At 42.8% G+C, this 26,376-nt stretch overlaps 1 protein-coding gene across 1 annotated transcript; it reads right to left on the reverse strand.

Annotated features, from left to right (window-relative positions):
• Window positions 1-24,860, reverse strand: LOC139606535 (peptidase inhibitor 16-like). The gene is made up of 6 exons (XM_071458768.1): window positions 24,346-24,860; window positions 12,072-12,222; window positions 10,880-10,947; window positions 10,668-10,777; window positions 9,784-9,875; window positions 1-2,560 (listed from the first exon to the last, which is right to left on the reverse strand). Exons 1-6 carry the CDS (start codon window positions 24,610-24,612, stop codon window positions 2,043-2,045), a joined length of 1,206 nt encoding a protein of 401 aa, XP_071314869.1. The 5' UTR covers window positions 24,613-24,860; the 3' UTR covers window positions 1-2,042.
• Window positions 24,861-26,376: the final 1,516 nt, after the last annotated feature.

The raw sequence follows: 26,376 nt of genomic DNA on the forward strand, positions 1-26,376 counted from the left end.
TATTGTCAAAAAGGAGAAACAAGGTTTATTTCATTATTAATCTTATATACAGACATTTACAGCAATCTTTGCTAAAGTTACTGAAGATAGTTATGGTAATTTCCTGCTGACTAAGACAGTGTAACAGAGATATGTAAATTATTAGAGACTCTGTCCAGTTGTAGTTCCAGTCTGAGAGAGTATACGGTGTACAGTAGATATATACTTGTGAAAGAAGAAGCAGGGTCGTCAGTCTGAAACACAAAAACAACTGTTCAGCAGTCATTTCTCCTGCATGACTAAACGCTAAAATCACAACAAAAGCATCTCCCACTCCTTTAACTTGACCTTTACAGTGGTTTTTCCATTTGAGATGAAACTGTATATGTGAGTCTTTGTGCCGCCTTCACCCTGCAGACACCGATGATCCACAGCTGAACGTGCAGAGGCGATCTGAGAGCACCTCTCTGCACAGCCCTTCAACACGCTTTGGTTCTCAGCACAAAGGAAGCTCGGCTCGCTTTCTGATATCACCCGTAGTTGAGTGTGTTTAGTTTATGGAGTTCAAACCAAATTTTAATGTCACAAACAAATTATACTTTTTTCTTTGTTTTTTGGCAGTGTGTGTTTTTAATAATCGATCTCAGTATTTTATTCTTCATTTTGTGATGTTAGCATCACCTCGTCACATACTGTACATTCAAGTCCAGTGATGGGTGAACTAAATGTTGCTCCCGCTCCCACATGAAAGAAATACTATTTGGGTGATTTTGCTTATTTAAAATGTTACTTGTAGTAGATGAAAATCTGTACATGCTCACAGTTCAGAGAAGGATGTGGGCTATGATTAGCCTAGCTTAGCATAAAAACTGGAGGCGAAGGTAGCTAGCCTGGTTTCAGACATCTGAATCACAACCCACCTCAAATCTTTTTTCATTCCAACAGGCCTGATGTTGTTTCCACTGACAGCTGTAACCAATCAGAGCTTTGTAGGCGGGGCATCAACAGGTAACTGCTCTTGACAACCTCTACCACAGGTGTGAGAGGTGTGTCAGAGCCGGGCGGGGCCCTGCTCCCGGTCTTAATACAAGGTAAGCTGAAGGCCTCAGTATGATTCAAACAAAGGGTTTGGATCATCGAACAGCCGCTTTCTGATGGTGCTTTTGGGGGGTTGTAACTCTCCAGAACAGTCACCTGTTCTGGAGAGTTACCACACCCACTTACCACAGTGATTGGTGATTGGTAGGTGTGAAAGAAGGCAGAGTTTAAACGTCTCTCTCTCAAGCTCTTTTATCTCTCTTCAAAATTCCCCAAAATATTGGGGTATTCCTTTAATTGTCATAAAGTAGATACAGTGTTATTATATTATGAAAGATAAAAGCCCCCCCCCACACCCAAACCTGCAATTCAAAGAAATATTTAATTATGAAGTCCAGGGGCCCTGAGTCTAACCATGACAGAGTAGACCCGCCACCGTAGGGGCTCTATTTCAGGAGACACTCCTATGGGCCTCCTGCCTCCAGTCTTTACGCTAAGCTAAGCTAAGCTAAGCTAAAATAAGCTAAGCTAACCACACTCCATCTTAAACAGGTATGAGATTGATTTGAACTTTCTCATCTCACGATCGTCTTATCAAAGCAAATAGGTCAGAATCCCATCATGCTTCACTTCCTGTGTTCATCAGTTAGTTGTGTAGTTTTTCAGGTGTCCGGTAAAAGATCCTCAGAGCTCCTGGTGTCAGTGTGTTTCCTCTACATGGAAACATTTAGTACTGGTCAGTGACTGTAACTGACTGGCAGTGAAGTTTCCAGGCAGGTTGAAGCAGGTTACACTCGTTATCTGACCCAGATGTGAGTCCTGACATGATGCAGATGTTGTGAAAACGGCAGCTGTTTGTTTCTGATGAGTGTGAATTATTAATTGACCCATTTTGCTCTGCAGGGGGGAGAAGGGGAAACTGTTTGTTACCACAGGGCAGATTAACAATGTAATGTGCAGTCAATGCAAGAGTGGTGAGGTGAGGTGAACATATTGTCTCCGCCTCTTCCTCTTCCTCCTCCTCCTCACAGCCTCAGAGTCAGGATCCCAGTCAGACAGGCTAGAAGGAGGGAAAGTGATGGTACTAAACCAGCAGTGTTACTACTGATCACTTCTTCCACGTTGTGGTGTGTTTTTCGTGCTACGTCTTTTTCCCTTTCTCCCTCCATCTTATCCTTCGTTTCCTTTCTCTCCTTCTCCTCGTTTCCTTTTTCCTCCTCCTTCTCCTTCTCTTTCTCCTCCTCCTCCTCCCCCATCTTCTCTCCAACCTTTTCCTCCTCTACCAGTGTTGTTGAGGGGACTTCTGGAGGGGGTGTCCCTGGGTCAGGGGTGTCAGGTAAAGGGTTGTCCTCAGTGTCCAGTGCAGGGGTGGAGGTGGGGGCAGGCTGGACGTCAGTTGTTCTTGGAGAAGGAACGACCGTCTCCTCCTCGTTTTCCTCCTCTCCAAGCTGAAGGGAGGGATCGGACGTTGCTATGGGAGGAACAGCTGTCCCCCAGTCTTCCTCTTCGTCCATGTCTTCTTCATCCTCCACAGTGTCAGGAACTTGAAAACACAGCAGAAGAAAATAACTCATTATAACCTCCTCAGGTCATCTCAGGCTTAACTGGCTTTAGATTATTATTGGAATTAGTTAAACATGGAGAAAAATAATGAGATTGTTACACTTTCCCAGAGAACAACTCGGCTGGTTTTGTCCAACAGTTGAAAACATAAAGATGTTCAGGGGAGTTTGAAATAAAACAGAAAAGCAGCAAATCCTCACATTTAGCAACAGAAGCAGTGACTGTTCAGCATTTTAGGCTCATAAAGGACTTAAACAATTAATCTATAATCAATATTTCAATCAATGTTTGTCAACAGTCTGATTACAAATCAGTCTCAACTTTATATTCATTACAAATATAAAGCAAAGCTAAAACTTTTAGCTTTTTAAAATCCATCGTTTTTTTTTAACCTAATTTTCTTGAATGAAACAGAGTTTTGAGCTTTTGGTTTAAAAACGTTTTTTCAGGGTTTTCTAATGTTTTCCAAACCAAACGATTAGAAATTAATCTAATTAAGGGGATCAAGATGGCGGCGCGGAGGGAGTAGTCGCACTTTTCCACGCTCCCGACCTGTCAACTTTCAAACACGCCTAAGAGTTCTACCACGGCAACATAACCAGCCACAAATATTTAGACAGCCAACCGCACTCCCCGACGTTGGAAATATGTCTAACAGAGCTAAGAGAGATGAGCAAAGGAAGGAAGACTCGGCGACCAGCACCATTACGGCAGCTACGCTAACAGCTATGCTAGCAGACCACAAGACATCACTCCAGGCAATGTTCCAGTCTGCGTTCTCCAAACTCGAAACGAAGTTGGACAATATCCAGGCCACCTTGCTAGAACACCAACAGCGTCTCTCTTCGCTGGAAAGTTCTGCCACGACGACCAGCCAGGATGTACGAGCCATGGAGATGAAGCTAATCACGGTAGCTGAGGAGAATGCCGCGCTAAAAGCCAAGCTCATTGATCTGGAGGGCAGAAGCCGCCGGAACAATATTAGGATTGTTGGCCTTCCCGAGGGCATCGAGGGTCCACAGCCAACAGCATTTTTCTCCCAGCTCCTACTTGAGGTATTTGGGGAACACACTCTGACATCAGCCCCGGAGTTAGACCGAGCCCATCGTACACTAGCGGCTAATCCAAGCCCAGGTGAGAAGCCCAGGGCAGTCGTGATATGCTTCCACAGATTTCAGACCCGCGAGCTGGTGGTGTGCGTGTCTCGAAAGCTACGGGGCAAGCTGAAATATAAAGACTCTCCGATCCACATATTCGAGGACTACTGCCCTGAGATACTGGAACAACACTCGGTGTATCGTGACGTTATGAAGGAGCTCTACAACCTTGGCCTCAAGCCTGCCCTCCATTACCCAGCTAAGTTGTTTATCACGACCACAGAGGGGAAGAGGAGACGGCTCGCGTCCCTCAAAGACGCCCAAGATTTCATCGAGTCTCGCCGCCAACACAACTCCGGGTCTACAGAGGGCTGACTTCATCGGGTACGTCCCCACAGGACTACCATAGATACCCGACAGCCTACGCTGTGACTCGGCTCCAGCTTTGTTGTTGTTAGCAATCAGCCGTGACTGCCACTCGGCTAAATTGAAATTGCTAACCCACTGACTGACAGATAAGGGGCTGCTTAAACTCAGTGCAGTTTAGTACTGTGTCTTCTTTATAGCGGCTACGTTTGCCTGTGTTTGGACTGTTCTCTCCAGTATGTTGTGCTAAAGTTATACGTCAGGGTCTGGTTCTGGCCCGGCTGTTTTTGGCAAGTAGCCATGTCTGGCGCTAGGTTAACTTGTTATTGCTCCCTTTTAAACTTAAAGCCGATGACAATTCACTAGCGTTTTAGGCCGCAGGTCACATTTGCTATTATGGTGACTGTATCTAATTTTGGTGACACGGCTCTTCCTCTGTTGAACTCTAGAGCATTTTGTCCATATTCTTTTCTTCAATATTGCCTCGCTTTACTTTGCTCACTGGTATCTTATTATTTACTTATTTGTATTTTTCAACTCAGAGTAGTTAACTGCTATAATGATTCATAATTCATCATCAGCATTTTCATTTATAAAAATTGGGAGTGCTACACACTATGTTTACAACTTAACTAGGTTGCTGGTTTGTTTACAGTTGTAATGTCCGTTTGTCTGTTATGGTTTTGTCTCTTCGTTTTGTTTCCTCATTGAACTCATGTGCTATACTAAGACATGATCAGGTTGGAGCCTGGACAGGAAGATCCAGGCAGATGCAAGGACGATGCATCACTGTGCAATGGACATCCAAGGTTTTGTTTACACAATGGGAATTTCAGGTCCTGGGACTCAGGTTAAATCATTGTTCATGTATGTGTTTTTTTTTTTTTGTTGTTGTTTTTTTTTCTCTCTCTCCCCCTTCCTCCGACACCCACCACGTCCGAGTTGGCTACAGCTACCTGCTTCCGCACAACTGTCCCCCTCCCTTTCCGTTTACACCGCATCCCTGTTCCCCTGTCTGGAGATGGTAAGGTATGACTGACACAAGTGACATACTCAGGTTTGTCTCATGAAATGTGAGAGGAGTAGGGGGTGCCACCAAGTCTGGTAGAATCATGGCTCACTTACAACAGCTTAAAGGGGACATATTTTTTATTCAGGCGACCCATCTGCACAACAGAGAGGTGTCACGACTCAAAAGAGGGTGGGTTGGTCACCTATTTTGTTAATTTAATGAGAAGGCCAGGGGCACAGCTATTCTGATTCGTAAAAACATCCAGTTTGAACCCCACAAAACTGTGACTGATCCCGCGGGCCGCTTTGTTATTGTCTCAGGCAACCTAAAGGGCGTTCCAATTGTTCTGGCCAATGTTTACGGACCTAACTGGGATGACAGCGCATTCATAACCAAACTTTTTACATCCTTTCCAAGCATTGATAACTATCACATTATCGTGGAAGGAGATTTCAATTTGGTCCAAGACCCAGTACTGGACAGGTCCTCCAACAAGGTGTCCCCTCTAACCAAGTCTGCTAAGACGCTTAGCACTTTCGCTGAACAACTTGGGCTTTCGGACCCATGGCAGTGTAAATTTCCCACAACTAAACTTCTCTTTTTTCTCACATGTACATCGCACTTATTCTTGTATAGATTTCTTCCTCCTAGACAACAGACTCCTCCCCAGTGTTAATTTCTGTGATTACCATAGCATTGCCATTTCAGACCATGCCGTGACCTCCCTTGACCTACGTTTTCGTGCACAGATCAAACCCTTTAGACAATGGAGATTTAACTCTTCGTTATTAGCCGAGGACTGCTACCGACAATTTTTGCGTTCCCAAATTACACTGTTTCTTGAATTAAATGACTTGCCGGAAACCAAAAGGGGAACGTTGTGGGAGGCTTCAAAAGCCTATATCAGAGGTCAACTAATCTCTTTTGTATCAAACTTGAAGAAAACTGAATCATCCCATATGGCGGATTTGTTACAACAAATAAAAGATATTGACAACAATTATGCATCCAACCCAGATCCTGATCTCTATAAAGAACGCCTTAAGCTACAAACAGACTTCAAGTTGGCATCCACAAACAATGCAAAACTACAAATACTCAAATCCAGACAGCGCTTTTTTGAATCTGGCGACAAGGCTGGAAAGCTTCTAGCTCATCAGGTCAGGCCTGAAGCATCTTCGAGATTAATCTCAGCCATCAAATCCGACCAAGGAGAGACTTATACTGATCCGGCTAAAATTAACGAAACCTTTGCTAAATTTTACACTGATCTTTATACTTCTGATCACCTCCCAGCTACACACGACACATTCAGCAATATTATCTTTCCCCAAATAGACGTTGAAATGGCAAGTGGCTTGGGAGGACTTATAACAACTGTTGAGGTTCAGGAAGCCATTAAATCACTACAGAGTTGTAAGTCACCGGGACCAGATGGCTTTACCGTGGAATATTATAAGAAGGATTCTTTACTCTGTAAGAACTACAGACCGATCTCGCTTCTTAATGTAGACCTTAAAATTCTCTCAAAAATCCTCGCTCTCCGTCTCCAGCGGGTGTTGCCCTCGGTTATCTCTCTGGACCAAACAGGTTTCATGCCAGACCGACAATTCTCTCACAACACCAGGCGACTACTTAATATAATACACACATCGAGCTCTGAGACCCCTGAGATAGTAGTGTCCCTCAACGCTGAAAAAGCGTTCGACAGGGTAGAGTGGAGATATCTTTATGAGGTGATGAATAAATTTGGCCTTAACAATGATTTTATTCTCTGGGTCAAGCTTTTATATTCTTCCCCCATGGCCTCAGTCCAGACAAATGATACACTATCACCCCCCTTCTCTCTCCAGAGAGGCACGAGACAGGGCTGCCCCTTGTCACCATTCGCTATAGAACCCCTGGCACTTTGGCTGCGCTCAGAGGAGGGTTTTGAGGGTATCACCCGATTGGACACAACACATAAGGTCTCACTATACGCAGATGATTTGCTCCTGTACATCTCAAATCCTGCTACCTCTCTACCCGTGATTCTTAACATCCTACAACAGTTTGGTGCACATTCTGGCTACAAATTAAACTATCAAAAGAGCGAACTGTTCCCAATTAATTCACTGGCTAAGCGACTTCCGTGCTCTTTAACTCCATTTAAGTGGACTGAGACCGGCTTTCGTTACCTAGGCGTTCTCATTACAGATTCTATGTCCAATATGTTCAGTGCTAACTTTCTGCCTTTAGTTGAGAGGACTGAGAGTGACTTCGGCCGCTGGTCCGCTTTACCACTATCTCTTGCAGGTCGGATAAATCTGATTAAGATGGTTGTCATGCCCAAATTCCTCTACCTTTTCCAACACATCCCTATATACATTACTAAATCATTTTTTGACAAACTAGACGGGATAATATCCAAATTTCTATGGGGAAATGAACCGGCTCGAATCCGAAAGACAATCTTGCAATCTTCCAAAAGAGATGGAGGCCTTGCACTCCCGAACCTGAGGAGATATTATTGGGCTGCTAATGTGCAGAAAATCTTATATTGGATGGATGATGCACAGGATTCCCTCCCTGCCTGGATACAGCTGGAAAGGGCAGCCTCGCACCTCTCTTTACGCTCTGTCCTATGCTCCCAGCTTCCCCTTCCTGTAACCTTTCTGAGAGCAAACCCAGTTGTGTCCTACTCACTGAAAATATGGAACCAACTCCGGAAGAACTTTGGCCTGCAGGGCCCATCCACCCTCTCACCACTTTTTAAAAACCATGCCTTCAAACCCTCTAACATAGACCCAACATTTAAAACTTGGCACAGTAAAGGTATTATCAGCATTAAGGATCTGTACACAGATGGTATTTTTTCGTCTTATACAGAACTCTCGTCAAAATTTAATTTGATGTCCCAGTGTATTTTGCTTCTTTCAAATTAGAGACTTTGTCAAAAAGAACTTTCCCCATTTCCCTAATCGCCCCCCCGAAACTTTGACAGACACCCTACTGGCTGTGGACCCCAAACAAAAGAAATGCATTTCAGTGTTGTATAATTTTCTTTGGTCGACTCCCTTTGTTTCTCTCAAACTAACCAGGACCGCTTGGGAAAACGACCTGTCAATGGTGTTGACAGATCAACAATGGACCTCTGCTCTTAACTTAGTCCACACCTCTTCCATCTGTGCCCGCCATGGCCTGATTCAATGTAAAGTCCTCCATAGAAGTCATTACACGAATGCAAAGCTGGCCAGAATCTATCCCACAGTTAGTGATGCCTGTAATCGGTGTAGTCAATCCCCTGCTACTCATTGTCACATGTTTTGGTCGTGCCCTAAATTGACGATTTTTTGGCAAAGGATTGATTCCATAAGTGGCGCTTATGGTCAGACTATTCCCCCTAACCCAATATCCGCTATTTTTGGCTCCCCCCCGACAATAACCTCTCTGCTGCGATGAGACGGGCCCTGACTTTCTCAACCTTGCTGGCTCGCCGACTGATTCTTCTTGATTGGAAGCTCACACGCCCCCCATCATACAATCGCTGGGTTAAAGAAGTTCTTTATAATTTGAAACTTGAAAAACTTAGGCTTTCACTCGGTGGCTCTATCAAAAGATTTCACGACATCTGGAATCCCTTCTTGGAGTTTGTTGGCTCTCCTGACATGTCTCTGGATGTAGGGGAGGACTACCCCCCCCACCCCCCCCCACCCCCACCCCCTCCCCACCCTTTTGTATTTTTTATTTACTTATTCTTTATTCCTTTTTTTTTTTTTTTTAATTGATTCATTTATTACTATTATTCTGTATGTGTTGTGTGTTGTTTGTCCCAGTGTGGTTTAGACCTGAAGTGGGTGGGTTTATGGGTGGATGGGATTGGGTTTAGGGGTCTGACTGACATACTGTTGTGAATGTATTTTTCTCACATTGTATGACACCTAAAATCACTTTGTTGGAAAACCTCAATAAAAAGATTTGGAAAAAAAAAAAAGAAATTAATCTAATTAATCAAGAGAATGACTGTTGACTACTCAAGAGTGGTACTAATACTTGATTATTATTATTATTATTATGATGTATTGAATGTCAAAACTTCATGAAATGCCTTTCATGAGTCTGAGAGCCCACGGTGAAAATTTTTTTTTTTCTGTCCAGACAAAAGCAAACACTCAACATTTTATTAGATGAAAAATATGTTGTGGCGCCTCAGTAGCTTAGAGGAGAAGACGCTCTGGTCCCTGGTCTCTCCCTCCTGTGTTCCCTGTCGTCTCTCTACTATCATGATCTAATAAAGATGATGAAATTGAAAAAGATATAACACAGAAAAGAAGGAAATCTCTACAAAAGTTTGATGATAACAACTTTAATAATTAATCACTTATTAAAGCTGTTGCTCTTTATCTTTTCTGTCAAATGTAAATTATCTTTATCACTGCGTCATCTACTTAAAATCTGCTGTAGGTTTCATCTCTGATTTGGATTTTTTTCTTCTATAGTTTAGATGTGAGGTGAGAAAGTTCTCAGTAGCTGATCAGGAATCGCTGCTACTTCATCTGATCGGGGACTAATGGACAGCTGGGATGGAGAGTGAACGCAAATTACTGCAGTGAACAAGCTGCTAGGACATAAAACCTGCAGCAGGATCCTCAGGACCAGGACCAGGACCAGCACTGAACCCTGAACTTCTGATTTAATCTGTGAAACTGAATCAATGCGTCTGAGAAAGAGAAGGACAGAGAGTCGTACCACACAGGTTGTTTTCACATCTCTGCAGGTTTTCAGGACATCTGGAGCACCAGTCCCCTTCTACATACGGCCTCTCATCCTCGTAGTTCCCTCTGAGACACACACACACACACACACACACACATACACACACACACACACACACACACACACACACATTGTTGTAAGTTTAAAGTTTCCTACTTTCTGTGGAAAAAATCACGACTGTCCACAAGAGGGAGCTGTTGTTCCAGCAGCAGCTTGATACTGTCAGCACAGTACTGAGTACTGCAGTAGTAATAGCAGTAATAGCAGTAGTAGTAGTAGTGGTGGTGGTAGCAATAGATTCATTAGTAGTAAAAATATTAGGAGAACCAGTAACAGAAACAGCAGAACTACTTGTACTTGTAAAAACACTCGTAGTAGTAGTTGTTATAGTAGCAGTAGTTGTTTTATTAGTAACTGAATAGTAATACTAGTTGCATTAGAGGTAGTAGAAGTTGTAGTATAGTGGTAGTAGTGCTAGTGACATAGCAGCAGTAGTTGTGGAAATAGTAGTAATACTTTGTTAGTGGTAGGATTGCAGCAGTAATAGCAGTGTTAGTAATAGTTGTTGTTCCAGTAGTAATAATAGCAGTAGTAGTAGTATTGGCAGTGGTAGTAGGAGTAGAAATACTGATGCAGTGATATTTTGTTCGTGGTAGATGTTGCACGGCAGTATAACTAGTAGTGGTGGTTGTCCTGTTGTAGTACTAGTCGTAGAATAATTGGTGGTAGCACTAGTAGTTGTGGTACTGCAGTAGTAGTGGTAGTACAAACAGTTGTGGCATTACTAGTGGTGCAATAGTAATAGTATAAGTAGCAGCAGTAGTAGTAGAAGTAGTTGTGGTAGTAGTGGTACTGACGCTGGGTAGTAGTTGCAGACGAGGAAGGAGACTCTCTCCCAGTCCAGTCCCTCCATACTGTTACAGAGGTGGAAGGCACAGCCGACTCTGTGTGTGTCTGCCCACACCATCTGTAACACACACACACACACAGTTCAAATTCAGCTGATCCAGTCCAGAGATAGATGTGTGTGTATAAATATGCAGAGAGAATGTGTGTGTGTGTGTCTGACCTGTGTATAGTGTCCACACATCTTGTCCTCGTCACAGCTGTTGTTGTGGAAGTCATAGTCCAGATATTCTACAGGAACCAGTCACATGAGAATCATAATCAGCTGAGCGACACCATGACCAGTACAACCAGCTCCGACTCATTAACAGATTTATGAATGACTGAATGTTACTGATGCATCAACTTGTGTTGCAGGCAGCATTTAAATAATGTAGACAGTAGCTCACTGCAATGAGTTATTTATTCATATTAATCATTTTATAAACCAATCATATGTTTAGTGTGTACAATTGTAATTAGTAACTACAGCTGTTGGATGAAAAGTTGAAATGGAAAAACTGCAGTATCTGTTCCCTGTGAAGTACAAGTAGCTCCACCTTGTACTTAAGTGCAGTACTGGAGTAAACTTTCTTGGAGATGCAGGATCAGAGCGGACGTCACGTCAGATTGGACATTAGGTGATGTCATGTGTGGAAATACAGGTGATGAACTCTGCAGGTAGATGGCCGTTCTCTTTAGCACTGATGCAGCTATTTTAAAGATGCATCACTTAATTTTTTTAAATCATAATTTTACCTTTTTTGGCCACTTGGGAACAGAATAGTTAAACCACACTCCTCTTACATTACATAACCTTTTTATAACTGATATTGTAGAGACTTTTACTTTGCCAAACAAATAGAAAAAACTATTCAAAGAAACAGGAGGAGAGGAAGAAAACCTTATTCTGTTGTTGTAGCTAACATGTTGTCAGTCAGTTGCCTGAGGCCTTTTTCTCAGCAGACATCTTGACTTGTCATATCAGGAAAATCACAGGTGTTATTAATAATGGTAACGATGTTCCCCTGTGAGCCATGACAGCAACAGGACCCTGAGACCGAAGCAGCTAAATGGAATAAAACCATCATTGATTGAAATATTTATACTTGTGCTACAACCAAAATGTCTGCTGTGAACAACACCTGCTTCCTCGCCCAGGGGCCCAGTGTTCCCTCTTTTAGCTCTGTGTTTGGCCTCCACCTGCTCCTGAGGGACAGATCTGGCTCTGTAGCTGCTGAAGGCTGCGCTGTCTTCACCAGCTGCTCTCTGACTGACTCTGCTGTTTGCTGCTTAAGTAAAAAGCCAAGAAATGTGGCCCCTTAAGCTGGAGGACCAGCTGCTGTAGAGTAGAGCGCTCTGATGAACCAACTCACCCAGGAACCATTTCTCCAGAGCCTCTCTGAGGTCCAGAGGCCCGGTGCCGGCATACAGATTTTCTCCGGTGTCCTCCAGTTCTGGGTTGTGGTTCCAGATACATTTAGTGGCGTAGCCTTCTGCAAGCACCTTCAGGCTCAAGTCCCATTTCTGCAGAGAACAAACTTGGTCAGTCAGACTGTGGAGTTAAGAACCAGATCCTCTCCTTTCTGAGAGGATCTCTGGTGCAGTTCATTACAGGAGGGAAAGTACAGCAGAAGTCTTTTACTTTGAAAGCACAGACACAACAGCAGTGTGAGCTCAGAGTCCACAGACATGTTTGCAGCTCTGTCAGGCTCTGCAGTAATGCTTTCAGCTAAATGCTAACAACATGCTCACAATGAAAATGCTAATATGCTAATCTTTAGTAGGTATACTGTAGTTTGAGATGTAAGCATGCTAACATTTGCTTTCTTTAGATATTTGACATGAAAGACGTCAGTGCTCCTGTTTTCCTGTTTTCTCTCACAGCAGGATTGCACCAGTCAGGATTTAGTATCTGATGACATGACCTGTTTGATCACTGGTGGACACGCAACGATCACAATGGCTAACATTAGCTTGTTTAGGCTAACATTAGCTTGTTTAACGTAGCGACAGCTCATACCGTGAGCTCAGTCTGTCACACTGACTTTTAAATGAATCTTTCCACACCTTGTTAAACTACTGCTGCACCCTGACTGTATGGAGGTGTGAGTGTGTGTGTGTGTGTTAACACTGTGTGTGCAGCAGCCTCTGCTGTTTTCTGTTTTTTTGCTGTGATATTGAATTTGTTATAAAGCTCAGTGGTATCGGTGCTGAATCATGATGTCTCAGACCAAGTGTGGCTAAAAATTATTGTATTTAATTACTTTTTCTGCAAAGCAGACAAACCACAGGTGTGAATATTTAAAAGCTAAACTACCATTAAAACAATAAGCTGGTTGTAAACTGCCAAGAAATTGATCTTGTCTATATTTATAAGCTCATTTTGTCCTAAAAAACTAACAGTGGACCTTGAGTTGAGATTATTTGCCATTGACCATGAATCACTGGGGAAAAACACACAAATACACACCAACTGAAAAAACACTGATCCTCATGTAAACTGTTGTGTTGGTGGAGAAACATGAAACTTATTGAAGCTTCAAGTATAAGCGTTCACACAGGAAGTGAACTCAAACTTTATTGTTCACAATATTAAACAGATTGTTTTGTGACAGTTTATATCTCAGCTGTGTTTTCTTTTTAAACCCACTTTTAATTAGCATGATAATTTAATTGTGTGGCTGCTTTTAATTTGTGGCCAATAAAACTCTCAGTGCTACGGAAACACTGCAGAGCTGTTTCATCATGACCATGTAAAATCCTGTAGTTCTTCATATTATAGAATCAGTCACAGAGCTCAGCTGGTTCTGTGAGAGGATGATGTTTGATGTTTTCTGTGGCGTCGTGATGGAGGTTTGTCCAATGAACAGTTAACAGGTAAAGTTAATGTACTCAACATTTAATATTACATCAAGGAAACGTGAAAAGAAAAACAGGAAAGGAAAGTAAAGAGACATTTAGATTAATAAACAGCACATTGTGTTCGACCCTGACTCAGCCTGAAGTCAGGAAATCATCGAGCCCACACTCATCCAGTCATATTTCATGTAAGTGTTTCTGCTCTCTGTCCTGTTTCCTTCACATGCAGATAAAACCAGGTGGTATCACCGCACCAAAGCATTTATTTCTGTGACACGATGTCCTTGTCACCCACTTATCCCTGATGTGACCTCTGACCCTGACCATGCCCTGAACCTACTCGTCTGAGGAACATATTTCCTTTCCATCCTCCATGTGACTGTTTCCTCTTCAGAAACCGAGACACCAGTGAAAGGTAACCCCAGTATCATGTTCCCCTGTTTGTGTAGAAATATCTGCCCCCTCGCTCCATCGCTGTCCGTCACTGACTCATGAAGCGTCACTGGTCACAATCCTGCCCCAGTCTAAAGTTCACATCCAAAGGCCTGAAATTGTTCTTCCTCTGACTCGTGGGAGCTTGAGGTCAGTGGACAGTTACCTGTGTGTATTTTAATCAACCAGCAGTCTAACCTATAATTTTCATACGTCAACAGTTTTTGTGTCACTAGATTCAGTTTTGAGATGATTTTATGTGAGATATTAAAATACATGGTCGACTTATCAAAACAATGAATGATGATTGATGATTTTTTTTCTGAAATGTGAGGATCTGCGACGGAGATGGTGATGTTTTTATTTGCTGATCCTGTTTGTTTATGTCTGAGATCTCTGAGCACAGGGCTCCAGGCATCGTGATCACAGCAGGCGACTGAACTCATTCAGTAACTCATTCATTTTAGAAACAAGTTCAGAAAGTAGGGAAAAGGTTGTGTTGTTGCAGCAGCAAATAACATGATGCAGCAAAGAAATGTGGACGATATTAAACAACAAACAGCAGCTGCTGATTACAGGGATTTATAAGTGATTTCTCTTCGAGCCAGACGCAGCTACGAGAGCCTCGAACATGAGCTCTGGGCCTGAAGTACAGTTTCACCACCATGAACATAAACACTGTTGGTTATTTTGACTCAAACACACACACACACACACAGTCCTGCTGCCCCACATACTCACTACAACACCAAATGTGGATTCATTCGCTGCTGAAAATAGTCCTCAGCAAATGCACTGTGTCCTCCTGAAACGACTGAGACGTTTTAATAAGACGAGGTCAGAACCAAGTATCTGACTGGACCACAGCGGCTGAAGTCACAATGAAGCCGTTCTCATTGCAGGAAACAGTGACTGAAACGCTGCCTGTTAAGACGTCACTTCAAATCCTGATTTTATAACCATGACGGCGTCTGAAAAAAATCACCAAACACGTGAGTTACAGACAAAGACTGAGCTGTGATTTCAGCTGCATTTACTGTAAAATGATCGTTCAGAGAGGAAGTTGGAAGCTCAGTCACGTCAGTATAGAGAAGTGTGTCTGTGGAGGGAAAGGTCGACCTTCGCTCACAGGGCAAAACTGACGACTCTCTTTCCTGAAAGTCGAAGGTTTGTCTCTAGAGTTGCTGCTAGAAAAATCGAGCGACAAAGTCACTGAGTTGTCCACACTGCTTGTTTCAACCAACAACCCTCTGATCAGAGCAGTGTCTCCTGAAATAGCGCCCCCACAGTGGCAGGCGTACCGGACCTTGGTTGTCATGGTTGCACTAATAAACACGCAGACTGCACCTAGAGCAGCGTACCTTCCTTTGTCACCATGGTTACGATAATAATGGTCATGGCTTGGTTAGGTTCGGGAAAAGATGGTGATTTGGGTTAAACTGCACTTTTCCCTTTGCTCCTGTCATCATTACTACGACCACTAGATGTCGCCTAGCAACAAAACCTAACTATGGGTCACGATAACCTGCTGACAGATGACCTATGACCTCGTTTGTCACAGGAGGACAGTCTCGCTTGTTTGTACTATATCATTTTGAAAAAGCAACAACCAATGAGGAAGCTCCAACACTTGGCCTGCTGACCAATGGTGTAACTTCATCAGTCGGTCAGTGACATTCAGGTCTAGAGGGTGGATGAGCTCAGAGCTGAGCGGCTCAGACCGCGGAGGGAGAGACTGTTGACAGTAACAATAACACAGAGTCACCGCCATCGTTGTTTGAGCTGTTTTTACAGTAAACGAGTGACTGACGTCTGTAACTGTCTCCATCTCCTGCTCCGAGTCACTGCTGCTAAGATACTTAAAGAATGAACCACAGGACCCTGAGTGAGTTTAATATTCCTGTGTGTGTGTGTGTGTGTGTGTGTGTGTGTGTGTGTGTGTGTGTGTGTGTTTATTTGTCTGCTGATGACACACAACACAAACAATAGTCAGGGGTCTCCTCCACATTCCTCTCTCTCTCCAGGCTCCTTCAACATCTGGTCTGTGTTACGACTTTCAGGTCGAGTACATGGTCATGTAGTAACACACACACACACACACACACACACACACACACATACACACTGTTGGCCATACTGGAGGCCACCCCTGTCTGTGAACAGCTGATCGTGTTTCTGTTCATGTTAACAGAACTCAGCAGGATCATTTCTGTCCCTTTTTAAGTTGTGAACTTTGATCACTGATCTATTTGATTGATTCTCTGATTGGATATCAATCAGGCTCTTCGCTTATTGACACAGTATCTGTTCAGCGAGCCGTCTGGAGCTGTGTTCCGGTCAAGTTGGTGCATCGATAAAAAACAAAGACAACAAAATGCTGACGATCATGAATCATGTGACTTTAACGTCACTCGTCACTTCCAGTGACTTTTCATGACCTCATCTTCTGCAGTGCTTTAATGAATCCTAAAACCTGTCAGCTCCTCCAGTTCCCGCTTTCTGGGTCTCTGGGTTCTGATTTCTTGAAGCTTCTCCGTCTGTTAAAAAGGCCGGTTGCTAACAAGAGTCTAAATGAGACGACAGAGGTTGTCGGGGACGTTAGACGTCATCAGTCCAACATGAAAACCGACCTCCTCACCAGTCCACCTTTACAGCCTCGCTGTGTTTCTACAGACTGTCACTAACTCTGTCAGAGGAAAGGCTTCTGTAGAAGAGCTCAGAGCTGAATCAGACCACAGGCTGAAGGTGAGTGGTGGTGACGGTGAAGTCATGTGACCGTGGTGTCGTTGGTTTAGAGCCTAACATGAGCTTTTTACTGCTGCTGGTTGTGTTTAGGCTTCAAACATCAGAAAGTGGAGTCATTAGTGAAGATGATCCTGCTGAACCAAACCTGTCAGGATCAGGAACTGCTGCTGATTTTCTCTGATCATCCAAAACACAGAGGAGAAATCCTAATGGCTGTTAGTGGAGGGAGCCAGGAGGTGCTAACCTCTGGGTTGGTCTACAGAAATACATCATTCCTGCGACTGGAGACTTGGCTCCACCTGCTGCTTCATGAACCACCTCCTAATACTGCAAATTAAAGGATCATCATCAGTTTGCTTCATCCCTGACTGAGGTGTAGAGTCTCACACAGATCATCATCATCATCATTATGAGTTCTTCATCAGAAAACAGAATCTCCTTCTTCTTGTACCACTGTGGGAATAATTCACTAATACACAACAGAAACTTCAGAGCTGGACACTGAATAAAATGGCAGCCAGAGAACAGGACTCAGCCTCAGGGTCTCAGACTCACATTAATGTGTCTCGGCCAAAGGATGTTGATGTTATAATGCCTGTTGTTTAAAGGCCTGTGCAGACCTGTTGTCAGTGTGTGGTCACAGACTGTAGTATGAGCTGTTCACTGTGCAACAACAGGCAGACACACACTGATCTGTGCTTGTCTCTTTAAGAATAGGAGGTTCTGTTTGATGCACATGATTTAGTTAATACAACTGAATAGAATTATCATATTCAATATAATTTGAAAAGTTAGTTTCAGATGGTTTGCCTGGTTTTCACAGCGCTGCAGAACCACAGTGTCTCTGTGCTGGTCCACAGAACCAGATCTGTCCACCATACCAGTAACGTCTGGACTGGTCAGACTGGTTTCTCAGTTCCTATCGTTTTGATCTGAACTGGTTCTACTTGTCTTTACCAGTTATATTTGAACTTGTCAAACAGGTTAATGTGTACTAGTTATATCTGAGCTGGTCAGACTGGTTTTATCGGTTATATCTGAGCTGGTCAGACTGGTTTTGTAAAGACCCTATCAGACTGAAGAGGCTGTGCTAACACTGTACCGATGTTGTTCTTGCCAACAGAAACAGTCGTCTGTAACTTCCTCCTCCACTCTGACCTCCCTCCACATCTCAGTCTGACCATATCATCTTTCTCCTTTTCTCCCAGTTTCACAGCTGCTCCCTTTCTTGTCCTTTCTTCATTTTCTTCTTCTCTCCTTCCTTCTTTTCCCCTGTCTCTCTACCAACCTTATCTCCTTGTATTTCAGTTTTTCATCCCTGTCTTCTTCTGTCATCCTCATCCATCTATCTCATCCTCTTTCCTTCCTTCCTTCTCTCCAGTCCAGTCCAGAAAGAAAAACATCAATATGGAAATGTCCCAGTGGGGCTTCCATACTGGTGGATACAGCCTGAGACCTCTCCTGGTCCACACACACACACACACACACACACACACACACACACACAGAGTCCTCTGGGTGCTCATTCATTCTCTACCTAATTTTCATTTCTCTCTGTCTAAACACTGCGCTCCCACTCTTCGTCTCCCTCCTCTGTTGCTCAACCTTGAGAGCTGACTCCCTCCCTCCCTCCCTCCCTCCCTCCCTGTCTGTCTTGGAGGATGATTTCCCTGCTGCGTTCCTCTTCTAACACTCATGTTGTTAACTGGATGGAGTCAGTCGGAGGAAACACCCGTCTGTTCCTGGAACCCAGGCCTGGATTTACTCAGCGTTTGTAAAGAGGAGATCCTCATCCCCTGCCCTTTGCATACCAATGTTTGGTGTAAGGAGACTGTTAAAGAACTCAGCTAATTAATGAAGGTTTTGAGTAGAGCCACTAAAACTGGAGGGGGAGATTATTGAAATGGACGTATGCCATCTATTGTATTTAATTATGTGTGTTGTTTATCAGCCACAGAAAGTTTCTGTTCATTTCTCACTTCTCTGTGAAACTGTTAAAGCCTGGTCTGCTGGGAAATAAGAACAAGAGAAATGAGAGATAAACAACAACACATAAACTTTGGCTCAGCTATAAGAACACGAGTCTGGGATGGTGGTGCTTTGAGTTAAATGGTAACGTCAGGATGCTAAATGCTCACAATGACAATGCTAACATGCTGATGTTTAACATATACTGTTTATATGTCATTAAAGCTCCATCCAGTCTAAAGGTAGATGTATTGGATCACCCAGAAAACAGCCAGCCAATCAGAAGACAGACTAAGAGCCTCTCTTCTGATTGGCTGGCTGAGCTGTTACTACTTCTTATGGATATCAACACTTCAGATAAAAGTGAAAGGAAAAGTGTGGGACCTTTAATGTTGCAGGTATTTGGTCATAAACTAGGGGCAAGGCCATGCAACAAACATGTGAGCAAACATGTCTGGGCATTTTCTCTGTCAGATTTAGTTGAGGTTTGATAAAAGGCAGTGAAGACAAACAAACTGAGTTCGTCATAGGGAAAAAACAGGGAGAGACTCCTCTCTTTTAGGTGTTGAGAGAGATTTTATCTCTTCTTGATGAAATATGAAAAACAAATGTGTAGTTCAGATTAAGAGGAAACATGTCTCCACACTGCTCAGAGCAACTGGTTGGACATGTTTCACCTGGTTCAGATGTCTGGTCTGTTCTGTACCTGTTTTTTGACTAAAACAGGTTTGGAAGCTGTTCTGGTTTTTCTCAGAAAGGTACAAGCTCGATAAGATGGTGCTGGTCAAACTGGAACAAACGCAGTCAGGCACAGTTGAGGACTTCTATCCTAAAATGGGAAACGTTTCTGAAACCGTAGCCAGGAGGGCACCTCAGTCACCTTCACATCTCCATAAAGAGTTAAACAACCTCCAGCTTCGCTCTGGTCCATCAACCAAACCAAAACAAGCAGCCGGCCCCGGCCTGCCCACAGCCCCGAAACACAAAACCAACACAGCAATTTCATCTGACCCTCAGCTCACCTGCACGTCCAGCTGACTTACAGTCAGTCTTTAAAATAAGTCTTTAATATCCTGAAAGACAGGAAGTCGAGTGTCAGCAGCCACACAGCAACTCTGCCAGGTTATGACGTCGTTTTAGTTTAATGATGTTCATGCGCAGAGGTGCAGTGTCAGTCTGTCAGTGTCATTCCTGTGAAATCACGGTCCCCAGAGGATGAAACCTGATGACTCTGGTGATCCCCTGACTTCATTTACTGCAGCACCATCACTTCATGTCAGGATACTGTTAAAACTACAGTCAGCTAGTTACTGTGTTATGCTAAATGTTATAGGTTGAATGTAATACTACCAAGCTAACACGCTAAATAGCAAGTGTTTTTGTTTTTGTTTTTTGTTCTCCCAGCAGCAATGATTTATTTTAAGTGATTGTCATCTTTTATTCTGAAAAGTTCAGTCAGGAAGTTCCAATTATTCTGTTGCTTGCTTGATACACCTCTAAAATAAATTAAAGGAAATTAACAGCAGTTCAGTAAATCAGTCAAACGTATAATATGTGACTGTGGGCCACAGTGACACATGAACAAAGTAAATTCCAGTTGATTTTTAATCAGTTTCTTTTATTATGATTATTTTCTGGCCTCCACCTGATGGATTAGAAAAAAACTGGCCCAAGGGCGAATTTAGCTGCCGACCCCAGCACGAAACAATAACCACATTTTCACTGACAGTGTCAACATCATTTAGCTGTTAACTGAAATATTGGAATGCTTAGCATTAGCATTAGCATTCAGGTCTAACCAGAGTTTAGCATCAGTAACGTGAGGTTGACAGAGTAAACTGAATAAAGTCTATTTACTACATTAGTTAAAGGAACACTCTCACTAGTGAGAGGTAGATGAGCAGTGTTTACTGTTAATATCTGTAAACACCAACAGCCAGTTAGTTTAGCTTAGCATAAAGACCGGAAACAGCTCGTCTCTATCTGACTCGCAACAAAATCCACCTACCAGCATCTCTAAAGCTCATGGGTTTGTTTGTTTGATCCCTGTTAAAAAAAAACTCCCGACAAACTCAAATTCAAAGACTTTAACTGTGTATTTCCACATTCAGGATCTGAGTATCCAACAACTGCAACTGTCCAATAGCTGAGTAGAGAGGGAAGAAAAATGGAAAAAGTGGTTCGATCATGAAAACAATTGAAGAACACAAAACCAGATACAAACAAGGATAATTAGAACAAGACAGCAAGAAGAGACAGCGCCAGAGCTTTGTGTGTTTGTTTTCTAGGACCATTCGACAAAAAGAAACAGAAAAAGACAGGAGGAAAGAACTGAGAGAAGAATGAATGAATGATGTGTGTACATTTAGATCAGCTCTGTCTGAACAGACGCAACAGATCTTCCTCTTTTCTTGTCTAGTTCCTTCTTCTCCTTTAATCACTCCTTCCTCTTTTTTACCACATCATTTGATCTGAACCTCATCCTGTCTGTGTTAGACGTCTCACATACAGACGGGACCTTTGACACAAAGCTAAGTTCAGTTTGCTGCACTTCTGAGTTTGCTGTTGATGGACACCCTGATCACGCAATACAGTGCAGGACAGAGATGAAGGAGCAACTCACAGCTGCAGATGATTAGAATAAACGGTGGATAGTGATGAGACCAAAAAAACAAAACAACAAAAAACAAATTACATCTGTGTAGAATAATCTCATTGTTGTTGTTTAGTTTGAAAAATCACACTTTGCCTTTTGTCCTCTGTTATTTCCTGGCCTACATGATAAAAGTGCAAATATGCACTTGTGCTAAGCAGCTCAGAGTGAGCTGCTCCGCTGTTGCCATCTTGGCAGTGCCTGACTCCACCCCTAACTCCTGCCTTAACCAAAAATGGAAACCAACAATGTGTTTATCTGTCAAAAGTTTCTTACTCTCTGTCTGTGGCTCTCAGCTCAAACCCATTGGTTCCGACTGAAGATGTAAATCTTTAAAAACACCTCACAAATATAGTTTCATTCGAAAAAGGCTCAGTAATTCCCTGAACAGTAATATTTAATAAAGTAATACCTAAACAACTCACTGTACTTTTTATCAAACAAACTGGAGGAAATAGTGGTTTTGCTGGGGACTATTTTAAGTGGAGGATTAATCCATGTTCGGGGGTCTAGTATTGGGGAGAGCAGGACAGTGTGTGTGTGACTGAGTCTAAAGAAACTCCAGTGTGTGTGTTCGTGGTGATGAAGTGTGACTCACTGATGTGTTTCAATGGTTTTTGGAAACAATGGAGCTCTATGGCTCAGAGGAATTAAATATGTCAGGCTGTGATACACACACAGGACTTGATGGTCAGATACATTCAGTGTTGGTTTGGCTCTGCACATTTGATTTAATGACAAGAAGAAAAATAAATTATCTAAACTTATAAATCTTGTACAAACACTTTTAAGTCTTGATGGTGTAAAACTTTTTCACTCTGCTAATTGAAAGATGTATCCAGATTTATCTGCCCTGTTAATGACAGTTGTTACTTGTTGGAAGTAAAGAATGACATGAAATATGAGACAAGCCTCTCAAACATTATCTAACCCACTAACACCAGTGATTTGGTTATTCCTGTTGTATTGTAAGGATTGACATTAAATTGTGTATCTTCAAGTTAAAACTCCTTAAAGTTTCTGGTCACCCCTAAACTCAATAAAACCATATTCTTCCTGTTTCCCACACTTATCGCTCCAGATACTTCCAGTGTGACTTGCTGAGGTTTTTGAGGATTCAGATCATCCTCATACAATAAAGCTCAATTTGTGGTGCTCCCGCTGCTTCAAAATTAGATTAGTAAACCTCAACAGCAGCGTCTCTTTTCTAAGTATAATAACAAGTCTGTGACGTCCTGCGGTCTGTGGAGTCGTCACTGCCTGCTCTTCCCTGGACCGAAACCTTCTACCATTAAACTGAATGTCTGTCTCTGAAAATTCTCATGGAAACTCTTCCTCTTTTGATTATTGATCTTAGTCTCATTGATAGTTTCAGATCAGTCTTCCAACCAAGCCCCTGTACTCCTGCCACTGTAGAGGTGCAATTTCAAGAAGACACTCCTGTGGGTTGTTCAGAGGGTTAAAGGTCGGAGGACTGGTTGCATAGTAGAGTTTTTGTTGGTTGGGAACTGTTGCTGTGGTGGTTCATTAAGTTCACTGTTTACGCATGTGGATGTTTTACAACCCAGCATTACACAACTAGAGCTGATTGTCATTGTTCAGTTGTTTCTCCAGTTAATGTTTTGAAGTTGCAACATTTTTAAGGGCTGGTGGCGTAAGAACGATGGCGCATATCTCCATAAGAAGATTTATTTGTGGTTTTAAGAACCAAAAACCATCTCAGTGCAGAGGATCTGATTCTCTCTTCTGATTGGATGACTGTTTTCTTAATGATAAAATAAAAATATAGCAGATTTCAGGTAAACACTCAGAGAAACCAAATCCTGCAAGGTTGGATGGTGGGTCCAGGTGGGCGGGGCTTGGGGAATAGCTGAGGGCAGTGACTGCTTTGTTGTGACATCACAAAGTTCCAGCAGTCCTGACGGCTGGTTTTAAGGCTCAGTGTCTGAATACAGGCTGTGTGCATTTCTCTGTGGACTGAGGCTTTGATACTTTCACAGTATTAATATAGAACCTAGACCTGCTTTATAATCACAAACACATGAACATCTGTCTTTAGACTGGATGGAGCTTTTAAATCTAGGTTTGGTTTCAGTTTAAGTTTAAAATTTCGTGATCTAATGCTGTGACAGAAAACAGAGCTGCTATATTTGGATTTAATGTCACACTGTTTGGTCAGATTGAAATACAGCTGATCATTTTCTGTTTGTTAAGTTTGTTAATCATACATGAATATATGTTTAATTGACTTCTCTGTTTAAAGGTTTTATAGACTGACATATACATGTCTAAAAAAGGTTGTTGTAGTACTGACTGAACACTATAGGTTTGACATTTGACCTCTTGAAGACCAAACCTTTTGAAGGTCAACACCAGTCATTTTAGACTTTTAGATTTTATTATTTTATGTTGATGGTTATTGTATTTTTATCATTAATGTCCAAAAACATGACAGAAATTTAGTGGGTTTTTTTCTTGTCTGAGATTAAAAGCCTCTTAAACACCATCACAGGCAATGAAACTCTCCACTGAATGAATGAGACATAAACAGCAGCAACACCTATTACAACATGTCAGTGGCAGTTCAAGTTATAAGATATTCAGCAGTAGTAAATCAAAGGCAGCTCACTTCTCAAGACCAAGACTGACTCTTGATGATTTTTTAATTGCAGAGAAACATTGGTGCTTTTTGACAATGAATTAGTTCACAAAAAACACAACTGAAGAACTAAGTTATTTAATTAAAAATGAATGAAAATGGCTCTGCAGCTGTGATCAGGGTCAGAGAATGATGCTGACAGTTAAAGGTCGATATTAGCTCATTGCATCGACGTCACTCTCACCTCATTTACTCTGTTGGTTGATGTGAGTCTGGGACGAGGTTAATGCTTTAAAACATGTCATGATGAAACGTAACCTGGTGACACGAAGCTGCGCTGAAATGCTGCGTGTGGTGGTATTTTAAGCTCTGCAGGCTGCAGGTGTCTTACCAGCGGCAGCATGGCCGAGGCGCTGGGCGACACCAGTCCTCTGTAATGGTTGTGAAGCTCCACCAGCAGCTCCTCCTGCTCCTCGCTCAGAAAGCTCCAGGCTCCAGGAACCACCAGGGCGCTCAGCAGCAGCCATGCCCAGAGAGGAGCCACCCTTGGCGGGCAGAGCCCGGAGCTCCTCGAGGCTCGATACTGAGTAGTCCGTTGGGTTGAGACCCCCCGCTGTGTGGAGACCCCCTGGAGCTCTGAGAGGCTCCGCTGGTGCATGATGGGAAACAGATTCCTGAGGGATGTATCCTCAAGTGGTCAGTCCAGAGTCCAGTGAAAGTGTGTGTGTCTGTAAGTGATCAACAACTGTGTTTGTGTGTGTATGTACAATAGGCCACTTGTCTTTGTCTGTGTGAGTGTGTGTGTCTGTGTGTGTGTTTAAGAGTGGGTAGAAGTGTGTGTGTTCCCTCCTCAGTGCCTCTCACTCTCAGCTCTGCTGATCTCTCTCTTTCTGACCCGGCTTTAAGAGTTAGAGGATCCTCCCTTCAACACACACACACACACACTCTTCGTTTCACATTTCACACACTGCACCGACTGGTACGCGCAACAAACACAACCCCCCTCAATCCTCTTACTCCATATTCTCCATGTCGATCTCTCTCCTCCTCCTCCTCCTCCTCTCACCCTCTTTCTTCTCTCCCTCCTCTCCCCTCTTTCTTTCTCTGTCTCTCTTTAGCCTTTTCTCCTCCTTTCTTTTTCCTTTCCTCAGCTTCAGTTTGATTTATTGACATATAAAGGATACACTCACATGTCTACATGTACGGTGACACAGTTATTAATCACTCTGATTCTTCTTTCTGTCCATACTCAGCATGAACACATCCCTTCCTCACACATTTCATTCTAAGGATATCCACAAGTTCAGCAGAAGGTAATTTTAGGCCTCAGCAGTCGAACTTAGACAAATCAAATGAGCATCTTCCAAAGTTAGTGTTCTTAGTACAAAACAGCCTCCTTCTGTTTCCCTGCATAGCGTTTGTTTCCTATAATAAAAGGCATAATCATGCAAAGAGGCAGAATGGTACTAAACAGACTCTAAGGTTGAAATATAACCACTGATTTTGTCTGAGTCAAGCTGCTGCAGCCTCAGATCAGCTTCACACTTCATGAGCTTCAGACTGGATGTTGTATTGAACCAGAACTGTGGATTTGGTCCCACATTGTTGCTCATTGTTGGGAGGGGATCGACCAGTCAGCACGTGGGGAACAGTGACAGCAGTCACTGACATTTTCTATGTACAGGTGTTGACAATCATCTGTTTTACCACAGCAAAACTCTTCAATGTTTAACTTGAATGAAATCATCTTATGTGTAATATCCTGGTTGTGTCGACAGGTTATTTACATTATTATTTATGATTATTGTGATTTTTTCTGTTGTATTATTTGTTGTGTGAAGTTTTCCTGTGACAGCAGGTGATGCTGCAGCGTCATGAAGGATCCTAAATGTTCATGATGCACAGAAATTTACTTCGTGAGCACAATTAAGTACAGTGTTAATTACAGTGAAAAAAGATAAGTAATAGTTTAACATTTCTCCTCCCTTCTCTTTCTTCATCCTTCTCTCTCTCTCTCTCTATCTTTTAAATCTCTGTCTGTCTCTCTCTCCATCTCTGTCAATGAGAACTTTGTTGAAATGTGGGGAAGTCTGGTATGGACTCACAAACACACACACACAGACTCACTCTGACTCACTGACCAGCTGATACTGACAGCGCTTGTGACTCACACACATTTTCGTTTGCTCTGGTGTGGTATGAGGTGACATGACGTTTTTTATATGAAATAACGTCGTGTGTGAAAAAACAAGAATTATCAGCTGAGTCTGCAGCTCTACAGAGCTCTGCATCTGTCCCAACCACAGCTGTAAATACACCACTGTCCTCTACCTGCTCACAGCAAACAGCAGACAGTCAGAGAGCAGGTGGGGAACACAGTGGAGCATTCAGCTGGTGGAGACCAAACACAGAGCTAAAAGGG

This window comes from Trachinotus anak, unplaced genomic scaffold (genome assembly GCF_046630095.1).
Source record: "Trachinotus anak isolate AG129_WGS33_773 ecotype Australia unplaced genomic scaffold, CSIRO_AGI_Tana_v1 ptg000022l, whole genome shotgun sequence".
Lineage (NCBI taxonomy): Eukaryota > Metazoa > Chordata > Actinopteri > Carangiformes > Carangidae > Trachinotus > Trachinotus anak.